At 44.4% G+C, this 15,656-nt stretch overlaps 1 protein-coding gene across 16 annotated transcripts in view; it reads left to right on the top strand.

Moving 5' to 3' along the window:
* Positions 1-15,656, top strand: part of ATP6V0A1 (ATPase H+ transporting V0 subunit a1) — a 63,863-nt gene that overhangs the window by 31,605 nt on the left and 16,602 nt on the right. For 9 of the 16 annotated variants that reach the window (XR_010133614.1, XR_010133613.1, XM_031011764.3 and 6 more), the window contains exons 11-17: positions 104-254; positions 3,955-4,094; positions 4,654-4,808; positions 5,250-5,340; positions 8,574-8,692; positions 10,367-10,583; positions 10,854-10,961. Coding sequence is in view for 12 of the 16 variants with exons in the window: in XM_031011764.3 (XP_030867624.1) it covers positions 104-254; positions 3,955-4,094; positions 4,654-4,808; positions 5,250-5,340; positions 8,574-8,692; positions 10,367-10,583; positions 10,854-10,961 (981 nt within the window). In the remaining 4 variants the exon portion in view is untranslated. Of the gene's footprint in view, positions 1-103; positions 255-3,954; positions 4,095-4,653; positions 4,809-5,249; positions 5,341-8,573; positions 8,693-10,366; positions 10,584-10,853; positions 10,962-12,453; positions 12,529-15,656 lie in introns of all 16 variants that reach the window. The other 7 variants (XR_010133612.1, XR_008680121.2, XM_055388098.2 and 4 more) reach the window with 1 other exon arrangement.

Here is a 15,656-nt window from a genome sequence, read left to right as displayed (position 1 = left end):
TTATGTGTACCATTTGATGAGTTTCAAGAAATGTACACCTGTGTAACCACCACCACAATTAGGAGGATAACCTAAGTTTGATAAATGTGCTAATGTTTTTCAGGAACACAGTGGTTCCACTGTACCTTCCATTTTGAACAGGATGCAGACAAACCAGACTCCCCCAACCTATAACAAAACCAACAAGTTTACCTATGGCTTTCAGAACATAGTAGATGCTTATGGAATTGGAACTTACCGAGAGATAAATCCAGGTAAAAAAAAGCTTGTTATCTTTTTCCTCTAGAGTTTTTTTTGTTTGTTTGGTTGGTTTGGTTTGTTTTGAGACAGAGTCTCCCTCTGTCACCCAGGCTGGAGTGCAGCAGCACGACTGTAGTTCACTGCAGCCTCAAACTCATGGCCTCAAGAGATCCTCCCAACTCAGCCTCCTGTATAGCTAGGACCACAGGTGCACAGCACCACACCTGGCTAATTTTTTATTTTATGATTTTTTTTGACTGGGTCTCATTCTGTTGCCTAGGCTGTAGTGCAATGGTGAAATCACGGCTTACAGCAGCCTCAACCTCGTGGGCTCAAGTGATTCTCCCGCCTGAACCTCTGGAGTAGCTGGGACTACAGGCATGTGTCACCATGCCTGGCTAATTTTTAAAATTTTTTTAGAGATGGGTTTTGCTATGTTGCCCAGGCTGATAATTTTTAATTTTTTTTTAGAGACGGGGTCTTGTTATGTTGCCCAAGCTAGTCTTGGACTCCTGGGCTCAAGCAAGCCTCCTGCTTCAGCCTCCCAAAGTGCTGGGATTACAGGTGTGACCCACTATGCCTGGCCTTTTTGTTCATTGTTTCTTCTAATGCCTCACTTTAAATGCTGTTGAACAACTGAATTAAAATTAAAGATGTTAATCCTAGCACTGTTTTTTAAATTTTATTTTATTTTTAATTTTTTTTGAGACGGAGTCTTGCTGTGTCGCCCATGCTGGAGTGCAGTGGCGTGATCTTGGCTCACCGCAAGCTCTGCCTCCCAGGTTCACGCCATTCTTCTGCCTCAGCCTCCCGAGTAGCTGGGACTACGGGCACCCGCCACCATGCCTGGCTAATTTTTTTTTTAATTTTTTTTAGGTGAGACAGAGATTTACTCTCGTTGCCCAGGCTGGAGTGCAATGGCACGATCTCAGCTCACCACAACCTCTGCTTCCCAGGTTCAAGCGATTCTCCTGCCTCAGTCTCCCGAGTAGCTGGGATTATAGGCATGTGCCATCACGCCCGGCTAATTTTGTATTTTTAGTCGAGACGGGGTTTCACCGTGTTGCCCAGGCTGATCTCTAACTCCTGACTTCAGGTGATCTGCCTGCCTCTGCCTCCCAAAGTGCTGGGATTACAGATGTGAGCCACTGCGCCCGGCCATGTTTTTGTATTTTTAGTAGAGACAGGGTTTCACTGTGTTAGCCAGGATGGTCTCGATCTCCTGACCTCATGATCCACCCGCCTTGGCCTCCCAAAGTGCTGGGATTACAAAGTGCTGGGTGGCGTGAGCCACCGCGCCCGGCCAATCCTAGCACTTTTAGAGGCTGAGGTAGGAGGATTGCTTAAGCCCAGGATTTCAAGATCAGCCTGGGCAACATAGTGAGACCCCATCTCTATTAAAAAATAAATAAACATGTTGACACCTCAGATCTTGTGTACTCCCTGTGAAGAGGCGCTCATTCTGGCAGGGCATGGTGGCTCACGCCTGTAATCCCGGCACTTTGGGAGGCTGAGGCATGTGGATCACATGAGGTCAGGAGTTTGAGACCAGCCTGGCCAACATGGTGAAACCCTGCCTCTACTAAAAATACAAAAATTAGCCGGATGTGGTGGCACGCACCTGTAGTCCCAGCTACTCGGGAGGCTGAGGCCTGAGAATCACTTGAACCCAGGAGGCGAAGGTTGCAGTGAACCGACATCATGCCACTGCACTCCAGCTTGGGCAACAACAACAACAAAAAGATGCCCATTTAATGTAAGGGGCAGGTTTACTGTCAGGTAGCGTTCCTTTAAGAGTTCATCGGCTGGGCCAGGTGTGGTGGCTCACGCCTGTAATCCCAGCACTTTGGGAGGCCGAGGCAGGTGGATCACCTGAGGTCAGGAGTTCGAGACCAGCCTGACCAACATGGAGAAACCCCATCTCTACTAAAAATACAAAATCAGCCAGGCATGGTGGCTCTTGCCTGTAATCTCAGCGACTCGGGAGGCTGAGGCAGGAGAATCACTTGAACCAGGGAGACGGAGGTTGCCGTGAGCCAATATTGCATTATTGCACTCCAGCCTGGGCAAAAAGAGTGAAACTCTTGTCTCAAAAAAAAACAGTTCATCGGCTGGGCGTGGTGATTCATGCCTGTAATCCCAGCACTTTGGGAGGACAAGGTGGGAGGATCACTTAAGGTCAGGAGTTCCAGACCAGCCTGGCCAACATGGTGAAACCCTATCTCTACTAAAAATACAAGAAAATTAGCCAGGCCTGGTGGTGCATGCCTGTAATCCCAGCTACTCAGGAGGCCAAGACAGGAGAATTGCTTGAACCCAGGAGACAGAAGTTATAGTGAGCCTAAATTGTGCCACTGCACTCCAGCCTGAGTGACAGAGCAAGACTCTGTCTCAAAAAAAAAAGTTCATGAGACTGGATTCTTTCATGTGCCCTCACAGCCCTAAAACACCTGGACTTCTCTAGCAAATCATTTGCAGGAACTGTTTTAAGCAAAATGTTTCTTCTAAGATGTCTGATATTTTTAAATGGCTTTTTTTTTGGCTTCCCTGTTCCAAGGTTAGACAGAAAAAATGTAGCAAGTATTGGCCACTTTAGGTACAACACAGATTTCTCCTATATTTGGAGAGTTAATTATTAAATCAAGAGTGTGAGTATTCATTTTCAGTTGGAGCCCTATGCAAGAACTGCTTTGCTCTGGGCTCTCTCCATCTGTACGTTATCTGATATTTAGCTTTATACCACTGGGACATGGTTGCTGCACAAAGAGAAGACAGCTGGCCTGCCCTGGGAGCAGGGTCCCACGAGTTACAAGAGAGTCAGAGAACAAACCAATGTTGTCAAGGTTACACCTTCATTTCCACTGTTCTTTGTTTGAAATGTTATCAGAGCTGCCAGGCACAGTGCCTCATGCCTGTAATCTCGGATATTCAGGAGGCTGAGGTGGGAGGATTGCTCAAGGCCACAAGTTCAGGACTAGCTTGGGCAAAATAGTGAGATTCCATCTAAAAAAATATTATTTAAGTTATCAGTAATTTTAAAACAAAATTAACTGGGCATGGTGGCACATACTTGTAGTTCCAGCTGTTTGGGAGGCTGAGGTGGGAGGATAACTTGAGTCCAGGGGTTGCAGGCTGCAGTGAGCTGTGATGAAACCACTGCACTCCAGCCTGGGTGGCAGAGAAAGACCCCATCTCTCTTTTAAAAAAAGTTATCAGTAGCTCAAATTTCATTAGCTACTTTGTGAAGATGTGTTGATTCTGCCATGAAAGATTTTCTCTGAGAGTCCTATCTGTCTGGCAGCTGGGGAGTAAGTCACCTTATACTGATCTTAAGATTATGGAAGCCTGGGCACGGTGGCTCACTCCTGTAATGCCAGTACTTTGGGAGGCCGAGGCAGGTGGATCACTTGAGGTCAGAGTTGGAGACCAGCCTGGCCAACATGGTGAAACCCTGTCTCTACTAAAAATACAAAACTTAGCTGGGCATGGTGGTGGGCACCTGTAATCCCAGCTACTCAAGAAGCTGAGGCAGGAGAATCACTTGAACCCGGGAGGTGGAGGTTGCAGTGAGCCAAGATTGAGACATTGATGGCTGACAGAGCAAGACTCCATCTCAAAAAAAAAGGGGGGGGGGGTATGGAAAAGAATGTAATATTTGTGGAATTGCTGTGGTTTAATGTACTTTGTATTTTTCTTTTTTTGGTTTCTTCATAGCTCCATATACTATTATCACGTTCCCTTTTCTGTTTGCTGTGATGTTTGGAGACTTTGGTCATGGCATTTTAATGACCCTTTTTGCTGTGTGGATGGTACTGAGGGAGAGCCGGATCCTTTCCCAGAAGAATGAGAATGAGGTAATGTTTAAGTTACATCTGCATTGAACTGAAATTTTATAATTTCCCAAGCATTCATTATGAAAATTATGATCTGGAAGTCTTTTATCCATGAATTTATCAAAAGGAAGTAGAGAAGTTATGTTCATTTTAACACCAAAGACGACATGTGCAAGCTGGAAGTGGTAGTGTGTGCCTGTAGTCCCAGCTACTTGGAGGCTGAGGCAGGAGAATCACTTGAGCCCAGGAATTCGAGACCAGCATAGGCAACATAGTGAGACCCCATCTCTAAAAAAATAAAAATTATTTAGGTTGGTGCAAAAGCTATTGCGGTTTTGGCTGCCAAAAGAAATGGCCAAAACCGCAGTAACTTTTGTGCCAACCTAATAAAAAAATAGAGGCCACATCCTGTGAAAGTGACTGTCTCATTAGCATTGTATTTTGGTTTTTACTTCAAGCTCTCTGAATCAGGATGGGGTAAAGTAGTGCTGGAGAAAGGGGCAGGTATATTCTGAATAACATTGTCACAATGTGAGCTGCAGTGAGTACATTCTCATTACTTCTTTCTTCTGGTTCCCAGATGTTTAGCACTGTGTTCAGTGGTCGATACATTATTTTATTGATGGGTGTGTTCTCCATGTACACTGGCCTCATCTACAATGATTGCTTTTCCAAGTCTCTTAATATCTTTGGGTCATCCTGGAGTGTACGGCCGATGTTTACTTATAATTGGACGTAAGTTGCAGAAGAAGCTAAAATTCAAAGCTTATTCCTTTCATGTGCAGCCCTGATCTTTAAGACAAGTGGTAAACTGACACTTCTTTAGGAAGTGGTGACAGTGTCTCCTCATTCATGCTCCACACTGTGAGTTGCTGTGTGATTTGTTCAGCAAGTATCCAGGAACTAAGATTAGAAATGATTTTTTTTTTTTTTTTTTGAAACTAAAACCAGATTCCCCAGTTCCCTACTTGATTGTGTGTTTGTGTGTTTAATTTTTCTTTTTGTCATTTTGGATCCCTCAGTCTCAGCTGCTAGTCTCTCCTCTTTATTTTTTCCCCTCCCATTTTATTGAAGAGACAAGATAGCTATAGTAATTTATTCTGGGGTCAGTTTCTGGACCCTTGTTGTTTCCCTCTCTTCTTCAAAAATAATGTGACTTTTTCCCTGTCATGGTAGTGAAGAGACGCTTCGGGGGAACCCTGTTCTACAGCTGAACCCAGCCCTCCCTGGAGTGTTTGGTGGACCATACCCTTTTGGCATTGATCCAGTAAGAGGACTTCCTTCCTATATGCTAACCTCAAATTTTTAAACACTAACCCTGAAGCAAGAGAATTAAAATGAAGATAAATAGTTATGTGGGCTTTCACTGGGCATGGTCGCTCATGCCTGTAATCCCAGCACTTTGGGAAGCCGAGGAGGTGGGATCACCTGAGGTCAGGAGTTCGAGACCAGCCTCGCCAACATGGTGAAACCCTATCTCTACTAAAAATACAAATATTAGCCAGGCGTGGTGGCGCATGCCTGTAGTCCCAGCTACCTGGGAGACTGAGGCAGGAGAATTGCTTGAACCTGGGAGGCAGAGGTTGCAGTGAGCAAGCTGCACTCCACCCTGTGTGACAGAGCAAGACTCCGTCTCAAAAAAAAAAAAAAACAAAACAAAACAAACAAACAAACAAAAATAATTATGTGGGTTTTCGTTGACATATTTTTGGGAAACCTTGATGTATGTATTCAGAGGACTTCTAAGCCGTAAGAGACCCAAGTGCCTTGAGGAGCCACATACTTTTCCCTGCGCTGCTTATTTCTGAGGTGGTTAATAATATCGACTCTGGGAAGATTGATTTTTCAAGACTCCTTCCCATTTCTTAATTTATTTCTGCTTACTTAGTTTGGTTTTTTATTTTTAGCAGACATTTTAGCAAAGCAGAAATATATTTTGCCTGTGGATTTTAGACTTGCATTCTTATATTTACAAACTTACAAAAACTTATCCCAGAATTAATTTTTTTTTCAAATGCTTAGGCAAATTAAGTATGATCAAGTCTTCTTTATTGTGTGCTGTAAAAATGGAGTGGCGGCAAGAATGTAATACAGGGCATCTGACTGCTGAGGAAAAGAAAAAAATAATACAGGCTGGGCGAGGTGGCTCATGCCTGTAATCCCAGCACTTTGGGACACAGAGTCAGGTGGATCACTTGAGGTCAGGAGTTCGAGACCAGCCTGGTCAACATGGTGAAACCCCATCTCTAATAAAAATACAGAAATTAGCTGGGCACGGTGACATATGCCTGTAGTCCCAGCTACAGGAGGCTGTGGAAGAACTGCTTGCGCCTGGGAGGAGGAGGTTGCAGTGAGCCCAGATCGTGCCACTGCACTCCAGCCTGGGGAACATAGCAAGACTCCATCTCAAAAAAATAGATGGAATGACAGCATCACAGGGCTACAATCAGCAAAACATAGACTGTGGGAAAATATATAAGATAACCCAATTTCTTCAAAAGAAATTTTGTAATGAATGAAAAAGGAAAGATGGAAGGAGAACCTATAGTTTAGAGACTCAAGAGATATATCTACAATCATAATGTATAAGCCAGGCATGGTGGCTCACGCCTGTAATCCCAGCACTTTGGGAGGCCGAGGCAGACAGATGACTTGCGGTCAGGAAATTCCAGACCAGCCGGGGCAACATAGTGAAACCCCATCTCTACCAAAAGTATAAAAATTGGCCGGGTGTGGTGGTGCATGCCTGTAGTCCTAGCCACTCGGGAGGCTAAGGCAGGAGAATAGCTTGAACCTGGGAGGCAGAGGTTGCAGTGAGCCGAGATCACGCCACTGCACTCCAGCCTGGGTGACAGAGTGAAGACCCTGTCTCAAAAAAAAAAAAAAAAAAAAATGGTTTGGACACAGATCAGAGAAATTTGAATATTGACTATATATTTTATGATATTAAAGAATCATTGTTAGCTGGGCACGGTGGCTCACGCCTGTAATCCCAGCACTTTGGGAGGCCAAGGCAGGTGGATCACGAGGTCAGGAGTTCAAGACCTGCCTGGCCAAGATGGTGAAACCCCATCTGTACTAAAAATACAAAAAAAATTAGCCGGGCGTGGTGGCGAGCACCTGTAATTCCAGCTACTCGGGAAGTTGAGGCAGAGAATTGCTTGAACCCAGGAGGCAGAGGTTGTAGCGAGCCGAGATCATGCCACTGCACTCCAGCCTGGGCGACAGAGTAAGACTCCATCTAAAAGAAAAAAAAAAAAGAAATCATTGTTAATGCATTTAAGTGTGATGACAATATTGTGGTCATGTTTTAAAAATAAGTCCTGGCCGGGCGCGGTGGCTCACGCCTGTAATCCCAGCAATTTGGGAGGCCAAGGCGGGCGGATCATGAGGTCAGGAGACCGAGACCTTCCTGGCTAACACGGTGAAAACCCCACCTTGCAACAGGCCGAGATTTCACCACTGCACTCCAGCCTGGGCGACAGAGCGAGAGTTCATCTCAAAAAAAAAAAGAAAAAAAAAAAAGCCTTACTGGCCGGGCGCAGTGACTCAAGCCTGTAATCCAAGCAGTTTGGGAGGCCGAGGCAGGCCTCAGGCCAGACCTGAGGTCAGGAGTTTGAGACCAGCCTGGCCAACATGGTGAAACCCCATCTCTACTAAAAATACAAAATTAGCTGGGCGTCATGGTCTGTGCCTGTAATCCCAGCTACCTGGGAGGCTGAGGCAAGGCAGGAGGTGGAAGTTGCAGTCAGCGAGATCATGAACACTGCACTCCATCCTGGGCAAAAAGAGCGAAATTCCATCTCAATAAATAAATAAAGAAAGAAAGAAATAAGTCTTTTCCTTTTAGACATCCACACTGAAATATTTACAGGTAAAATGACATGATATCTGGACTTTACTTTGTAGTAATGTGGAGATGAGTGAGTGGCAGTAATCTTTTTTCACGACTCTATAAGGTGATGTTAATTTTTGAAGCATTCTCCTCAAAAGCAAGATTAAAAAAAAAAATTTTGTCGAAGCAGAGTGATAGGTGCCTGGGGGTTTGTTATACCATCCTGTCTGCTTAAGTATCTGTTTAGAATTTTCCATAATAAATAATATTGATTAATAAATAAAAATTGTCGACCAGGCGCGGTGGCTCACGCCTGTAATCCCAGCACTTTGGGAGGCCGAGGCGGGCGAATCACGAGGTCAGGAATCGAGACCATCCTGGCTAACACGGTGAAACCCTGTCTCTACTAAAAATACAAAAAAATAGCTGGGCGTGGTGGCAGGCACCTGTAGTCCCAGCTACTTGGGAGGCTGAGGCAGGAGAATGGCGTGAACCCGGAAGGCAGAGCTTGCAGTGAGCTGAGATCACGCCACTGCACTCCAGCCTGGGTGACAGAGCGAGACTCGTCTCTAAATAAATAAATAAAAATTGTTTTTTAAACAGAGGAGTATTTTTCCCTTTGAGAATTCTTTATAATACCTATTTGTTTTCTCGGGTTATGACAGATTTGGAACATTGCTACCAATAAACTGACCTTCTTGAACTCCTTTAAGATGAAGATGTCTGTTATCCTTGGTATCATCCATATGCTGTTTGGAGTCAGCCTGAGTCTGTTCAACCATATGTGAGTTGTTCCATTTCTGTCATAAGAATGTGCATAGTTTAGAGAATACTTTTGCGTAAAGAAATCATGACATCTTTGGGGAGGGATTAATAACTCAGAACCTCATTCTACATTATAGAAGTACTTTTCTAAAAATTTAATGGTGTGGCCAGGCACGGTGGATCATGTCTGTAATCCCAGTACTTTGGGAGGCCAAGGCCGGTGGATCACCTGAGGTCAGGAGTTCGAAACCAGCCTGGCCAACACAATGAAACCCCGTCTCTACTAAAAATACAAAAATCAGCCAGGTGTGGTGGCACGCGCCTATAATCCCAGCTATTCGGGAGGCTGAGGCAGGAGAATTGCTTGAACCTGGGAGGCAGAGGTTGCAGTGAGACAAGATGGCACCACTGCACTCCAGCCTGAGCGACAGAGTGAGACTCTGCCTCAAAAAAAAAAAGAAATAAATAAATTTCATGGTCTGGCCGGGTGCAGTGGCTTATACTTGTAATCCCAGCACTTTGGGAAGATAAGGCGGGCAGATCACTTGAGGTCAGGAGTTCAAGACCAGCCTGGCCCACATGGTGAAACTCCATCTCTACTAAAAATACAAAAAATTAGCCGGGTGTGGTGGTGTGCACCTGGAATCCCAGCTACTCTGGTGGCTGAGGCAGGAGAATTGCTTGAACCCAGGAGGCAGAGGTTGCAGTAAACCAAGATAACACCACTGCACTCCAGCCGGGGTGACAGAGCGAGACTCCATCTCAAAAAAAAAAAAAAAAAAAGTTGATGGTCTTAAATTAGACTTAATATTAGTCCTTTAACAATTTACTGTTCCAGTAAAGATCCTTGAAAAAAACTTGAGCAATTTTCATCAAAATAAGTGAGGTCTCTTTTTTTCCTTGATGTGTGCAACTCACATAAAATTATTAGCTGTGGACTGGGTGTGGGGGCTCACACCTGTAATGCCAGCACTTTGGGAGGCCAAGGCAGGCGGATCACTTGAGCCCAAGAGTTCAAGACAAGCCTGGGTAACACGGCAAAAGACCCCATCTCTACAAAAAAAAAAAAAAAAAAAAAAAAGTTATGAACTGTGGTCTCAAAATGTACTAGATTTTTCCATTCTCTTTCTCATGGAGAGAATGGTGGGGATGGTATTGGAGCCATTCAAGGTTCAAAAGTTTAAGGCCTGGCACAATGGCTCACATCTGTCATCCTGCACTTTGGGAGGCCAAGGCGGGCAGATCACCTGATGTCAGGAGTTCAAGACCAGTCTGGGCAACATGGCAAAACCCCATCTCTACAAAAAAATGTAAGAATTAGCTGGGTGTGGTGGCGCATGCCTGTAGTCCCAGCTACTGGAGAGGCTGAGGTAAGAGGATCACCTAAGCCCAGGGAGGTTAAGACTGCGGTGAGCCAATATTGCACCACTGTACTTCAGGCTGGGTAGCAGAGTGAGACCCTGTCTCAAAAAAGAAAAAGCAACAGCAAAACAAAACCAGGGTTCAAAAGTTTGACCGTGATAGTTAATCCTGCATTGTCTCTGTTGTCTCCAGCTTCTGGTTGCTGCCGCTTAAAGTGATAAAGACAGAATTGAGGGGGTATTAAGTAGAAAAATCTAGTGAATACTCCATTCAGTGTAGGAGTGGCCCTAGGCCCATTTACCCTTAACATTTTTTTCTCTCTCCTTTTTAGCTATTTCAAGAAGCCCCTGAATATCTACTTTGGATTTATTCCTGAAATAATCTTCATGACCTCTTTGTTTGGCTATTTGGTTATCCTTATTTTTTACAAGTGGACGGCCTATGATGCTCATACCTCTGAGAATGCACCAAGCCTTCTGATCCATTTCATAAACATGTTCCTCTTTTCCTACCCAGAGTCTGGTTATTCAATGTTGTATTCTGGACAGGTACGTCAGCCCAGAGGCGGGCTGTCTGAGATGATTATCCTTGATCAGGAAGCCAGATGTTTCTCTGACCCTAAAAAATTTATAACTGCCCTTCTATGGGACAATTCTAGGGCTTTGCCACAAAATGTGATAATTATTTTGAGAAATTGGATAGTGTTATTCATAGATTAGTAAGAAAGTACTGTTGGGGGAAATTTGTGCCATATTTGGAAACTGCGTATGTGATCAGTAGACTTTTATATGATGTACCTTGTCCTTCTTACTCTGCAGAAAGGAATTCAGTGTTTCCTGGTAGTGGTTGCACTACTGTGTGTACCTTGGATGCTGCTGTTTAAACCATTGGTCCTTCGCCATCAGTATTTGAGGAGAAAGCATTTGGTAGGTGTATTTCTATTGCTAAAAGTTACTAGACTTTTGTTTTGTTCAAGATCAAGGCAATTCCCCAGTGGATATAATTAATTGTGCACAAATCTATATACTCTTTTTCTTTTTCTTTTTTTTGAGACGGAGTCTCGCTCTGTCCCCCAGGCTGGGGTGCAGTGGTACGATCTTGGCTCACTGCAACCTCCACCTCCCAGGTTCAAGCAATTCTCTTGCCTCAGCCTCCTGTGTCACTGGGATTATAGGTGTACGCCACCACACCTGGCTAATTCTTGTATTTTTAGTAGAGACGGGGTTTCACCATGTTAGCCAGGCTAGTTTCGAGCTCCTAACCTCGTGATCCGTCCACCTTGGCCTCCCAAAGTGCTGGGATTACAGGCGTGAGCCACCATGCCCGGCCACAAATCTGTATACTATTAAAACGCATTTGTGGCCGGGCACAGTGCCTCACTGCTGTAATCCCAGCACTTTAACACTTTGGGAGGCCGAGGTGGGTGGATCACTTGAGGTCAGGAGTTTGAGACCAGCCTGGCCAACATGGTGAAACCCCATCTTTACTAAAAATACAAAAATTAGCCAAGCGTGCTGGCGCATGCCTGTAGTCCCAGCTACTTGGGAGGCTGAGGTGGAAGGATCGCTTGAATCTGAGAGGCGGAGGTTGCAGTCAGCCAAGATTGTGCCACTGTACTCCAGCATGGGGACAGAGTGAGACTCTGTCTCAAAAACAAAAAACCAAACAAACAAAACGCATTTGTGTTATGTCCCAGCACGAGCACTGGGCCTGCCAAGTCAGAGAAACATGTCTGCTGCTCAAGACATCTGGATTCAGCTTTGAGTAGCTAGAGGAGAGAAAAGTCACAAATTTTTACCTTTCCTGGTCATGCTTTTTGCTCACGCTGCGCTCAGGAAAATGTAGGCCTATGCCTGTCTAGATGTAGCATCAGCCAAAGCCAGGCAAGGCTGCAAGAGCTGCAGACGGGTGAACTCACTCATGTGGTTTGCCTGGGCAACCACAGGACTGACATTGAGACATTTTCCTTTCAAATGAGACTGTGATACTTTCACTGACCAAAACATCTGGGGAAAAGGTTTGGTTTAAAGCACGTTGATTTTTTTTCTTTTTAAAAAGCAGCATATGTATATACATTTACTTAATGTCTGTGTGTATATGAATTCTGCGCACACACGCACACACACACACACACACACACAGAGTTAAATTTGCTAGATGTTCAGTATCATGCATAATTTCTGGGTATCCAATAGCACTTACTTTACACTGCCTGGGAAAACCCAAACGATCTTGTTGCATGACTCTTAAACGGCTGTTAGATGATGACTACTGTGGAGAGCAGCTGAGTTACAAGACCCTCCTTCTCCCTTTTCTGACCATCTTCATCCTTCCATGTACCCTCCATTCGTCTCCCCACTTCACTCCCTCCCTCTTTTGTTTTCTTTCCCCTTCCTCTTTTCTTCCATTCACTATCAGGAAGGGCAACCTGTGGAGGCCCCAGTCAGCCCAAACCCGAGCCAACAGGGACTAGAGGCAGCAGCGGCTGCAACAGTGAGTGAATTAAAACCAACAAACCATCACATTTCATTTAAAGAGGTGGCAAACAGTGCAGCAGAATTCTTTTTAATTAAATTGAGAGCATGGGACATGTGTACTTTTGGGAAGTATGTCCTTGTTACTCACTGAGACGATGACAGAAGTTCCACCTCTTAAGAATAGATTCTGGCATCATCTTTAGCATTGGTCCACTAAGTTTCTATTCAAAAATGTAAGTACAGGCATGTCCATGGCAACAAAGTGGCTGTTGTACCCTCACTGAGTCCGATCGTCTTAATCCAAGATGACAGCTCTTGGACTCACCCACTTTCATGTCTGTATTTTGTGACCATGTATTGGATGATTTTTCAGCATGGAAGCGAGAATATCTCTGTGATTCTTGAATTGATTTCCCTGCACTTTAGAGTTCTACTTTAGAGTGATGCTTGGACATTTGATCTTTTTTAGTAGTAACTTACCTTCTTTTTGAAAGTGAAAGTTTATACATGTTTAGTTTTTTGTGAGAAACTCAGAAGACCTCACATGTCCTCAGCTGTTCCAGTGAGACCTCTGCTCTCCGATGTGTCGTGTGTACTGTCGTCTGGTGTCATAACCAAAGTGATCTGTCTTGATCCTTCCCTCTTCTGATACTAATTCAAGATTCAGTAACAGCACTTTGAATATTTGTCCTTAAAAACATCTTTTAAACAAAATCTTACAATGCACAAATATATTAGCCTAATAATATATTCTAAGTTATGAATGAATCTATAAGATTGTAAAAGTCTCACCAGTAGTGATTACGCATTACTTCTATGTGCTCGAAGCATATACTTCTTTAAATAAAATGAAAGATTTAGATGGATAACCATTTCCTTCATTAAGTGTTTCTGATGATTTTAAACTTGGAAAACTTCTTATGGTCATCCTTCTGGAACTAGTCTAAAAGGGCTGACATTTTGAGTCAGAAAAAATTTTAATCTTGCTGCTTAAAATACATTTTCAAGTAGGGACTTCCCTGTGAGACATTTAACAAACCTTTAGAACACATACTACCTATTGTCAATGTCCTTAACACATACTCTTTTTTCTGCTAGTCTTAGCATATATAAGATGTGCTTCTGACAAGGTCTTAATGCATTTAAGTCTGGCAACTTCTTCTGTGATAAATTCTAAGTTAAAAGTCCCCCGTTTGGAAACCTGCACATTCATAGGGTCTTCTTACCCCACTGGTTCTTTAGCCAAACATCTGTTCCTGGAGAGCAGCCTGAAGGCATCAGGATGATCAGTCTACAAGAAAGTCTCTGGATTTTTGACCCCAGAGGGCTGAGGATATGAACAGTGATCTGGTTTTGTTCTGTTCTTTGTCCCCTTGGTTGTCTGTGAGTGATATATCACAGTTTAATTTTTCTTTTCTTTTTTCTGCTGACATGTGTCTCTCATCCCCCTTCCTGTAACTCTCATTCCTGTGTTCTGAAGAGATCCTTATTAGTGTCTGGCTGGGAGATTTAACCTGTCTGCTCCTCAGTTTATCTGCTAGTTGGAGAAAGCTTCAGAAATGGCCTTCTACTTTGGGAGCCTTGAACCTTGAAGCCTTCCTCCTGTATCCTATAACCCAGCCCAGGATATGCAGGAGTCCCCTCCTGTGCCCTTTGTTGCATTTTCAGTCCACCTTCTGAGGGTTGCCAGGTGGAATATGTGCATGACCTGGAGGTGTCCAGGCTCTGGTGGCCCACAAGTCTGACTGCACATCACAGTCACCTGGTAGACTTTGAATTTGTTTGTTAGGGTATTAAAACAAATAAGTGGAAGAAGAAGTAAAAGTGGCCCATAATTTCATGGTCCTGACAATCCCCTACTGACATTAAAAAAGTAAAGCAATAGGTGCACTTGGCTAGAGAATGCATATAATGCTAACTAAGAAGAAAACCACCTGCCCCCACTACAGTCCTCCTCTTCAGGGGGCATTGTTAACAGGTGGGGGCCTTGCCTCTGACAGATATCTGCCTGTCTTCTATTGATAGGTGTGTGTGTGCTCTATGCATGTAGAAAAAGACACATGAGGAATTGTGTTTTAAACTGTGGCACTGTTCTGCCTCTCGATCTATTACATTTTTTAAAAGTGTATCTTGAAGATTGTTTCATAGTGATAATCACTTTTTTTTTTTTTCTGAGATGAAGTCTCGCTCTGTCACCCAGCTGTAGTGCAGTGGCACGATCTCAGCTCACTACAGCCTCCACCTCCCAGGTTCAAGCAATTCTCCTGCCTCAGCCTCATGAGTGGCTAGGATTATGGGCATGCACGACTACGCCTGGCTAATTTTTGTTTTGTTTTTTTTTTGAGATAGAGTCTTGCCCTGTCGCCCAGGCTAGAGTGCAGTGGCACGATCTTGGCTCACTACAACCTCCGCCTCCCCAGTTCAAGCAATTCTCCTGCCTCAGCTTCCTGAGTAGCTGGGATTACAGGCACCCACCACCTCCCCCGGCTAATATTTGTATTTTTAGTACAGACAGGGTCTCACCATGTTGGCCAGGCTGGTCTTGAACTCCTGACCTCGTGATCCACCTGCCTCAGGCTCCCAAAGTGCTGGGATTACAGGCGTGAGCCACTGCGCCTGGACTAATTTTTGGATTTTTAGGAGAGACGGGGTTTCACCATGTTGGCCGGGCTGGTCTCGAACTCCTGACCTTGTGATCCGCCCGCTGTGGCCTCCCAAAGTGCTGGGATTACAGGTGTGAGCCACTGTGCCCAGCTGACTATCACTCTTTTTTATGGTTGCCTAGCATTCCATAGAATATTCCACTGGACATGCCAAAGTCATTATTTCTTTGATGGATGTGTTGGTTGTTCCCAATTCTTTGCTATCACAAACAGCAATTCAGGGAACATCCTTGTTCATATGTCTTTTTTTTTTTTTTTTTCTTGAGACAGAGTCTCGCTGTGTTGTCCAAGATGGAGTGCAGTGGTACGATCTCAGCTCACTGCAACCATCACCTCCCGGGTTTCAGCAGTTGTCCTGCCTCAGCCTCCAGAGTAGCTAGGATTACAGGCGCCCACCTCTACGCCCAACTAATTTTTGTATTTTTAGTAGAGACGGGGTTTCACCATGTTGGCCAGGCTGATCACGAACTTTTGACCTCAG

This window comes from Gorilla gorilla, chromosome 4, assembly GCF_029281585.2.
Source record: "Gorilla gorilla gorilla isolate KB3781 chromosome 4, NHGRI_mGorGor1-v2.1_pri, whole genome shotgun sequence".
NCBI lineage: Eukaryota > Metazoa > Chordata > Mammalia > Primates > Hominidae > Gorilla > Gorilla gorilla.
This window is presented reverse-complemented; position numbering and strand designations above follow the sequence as displayed.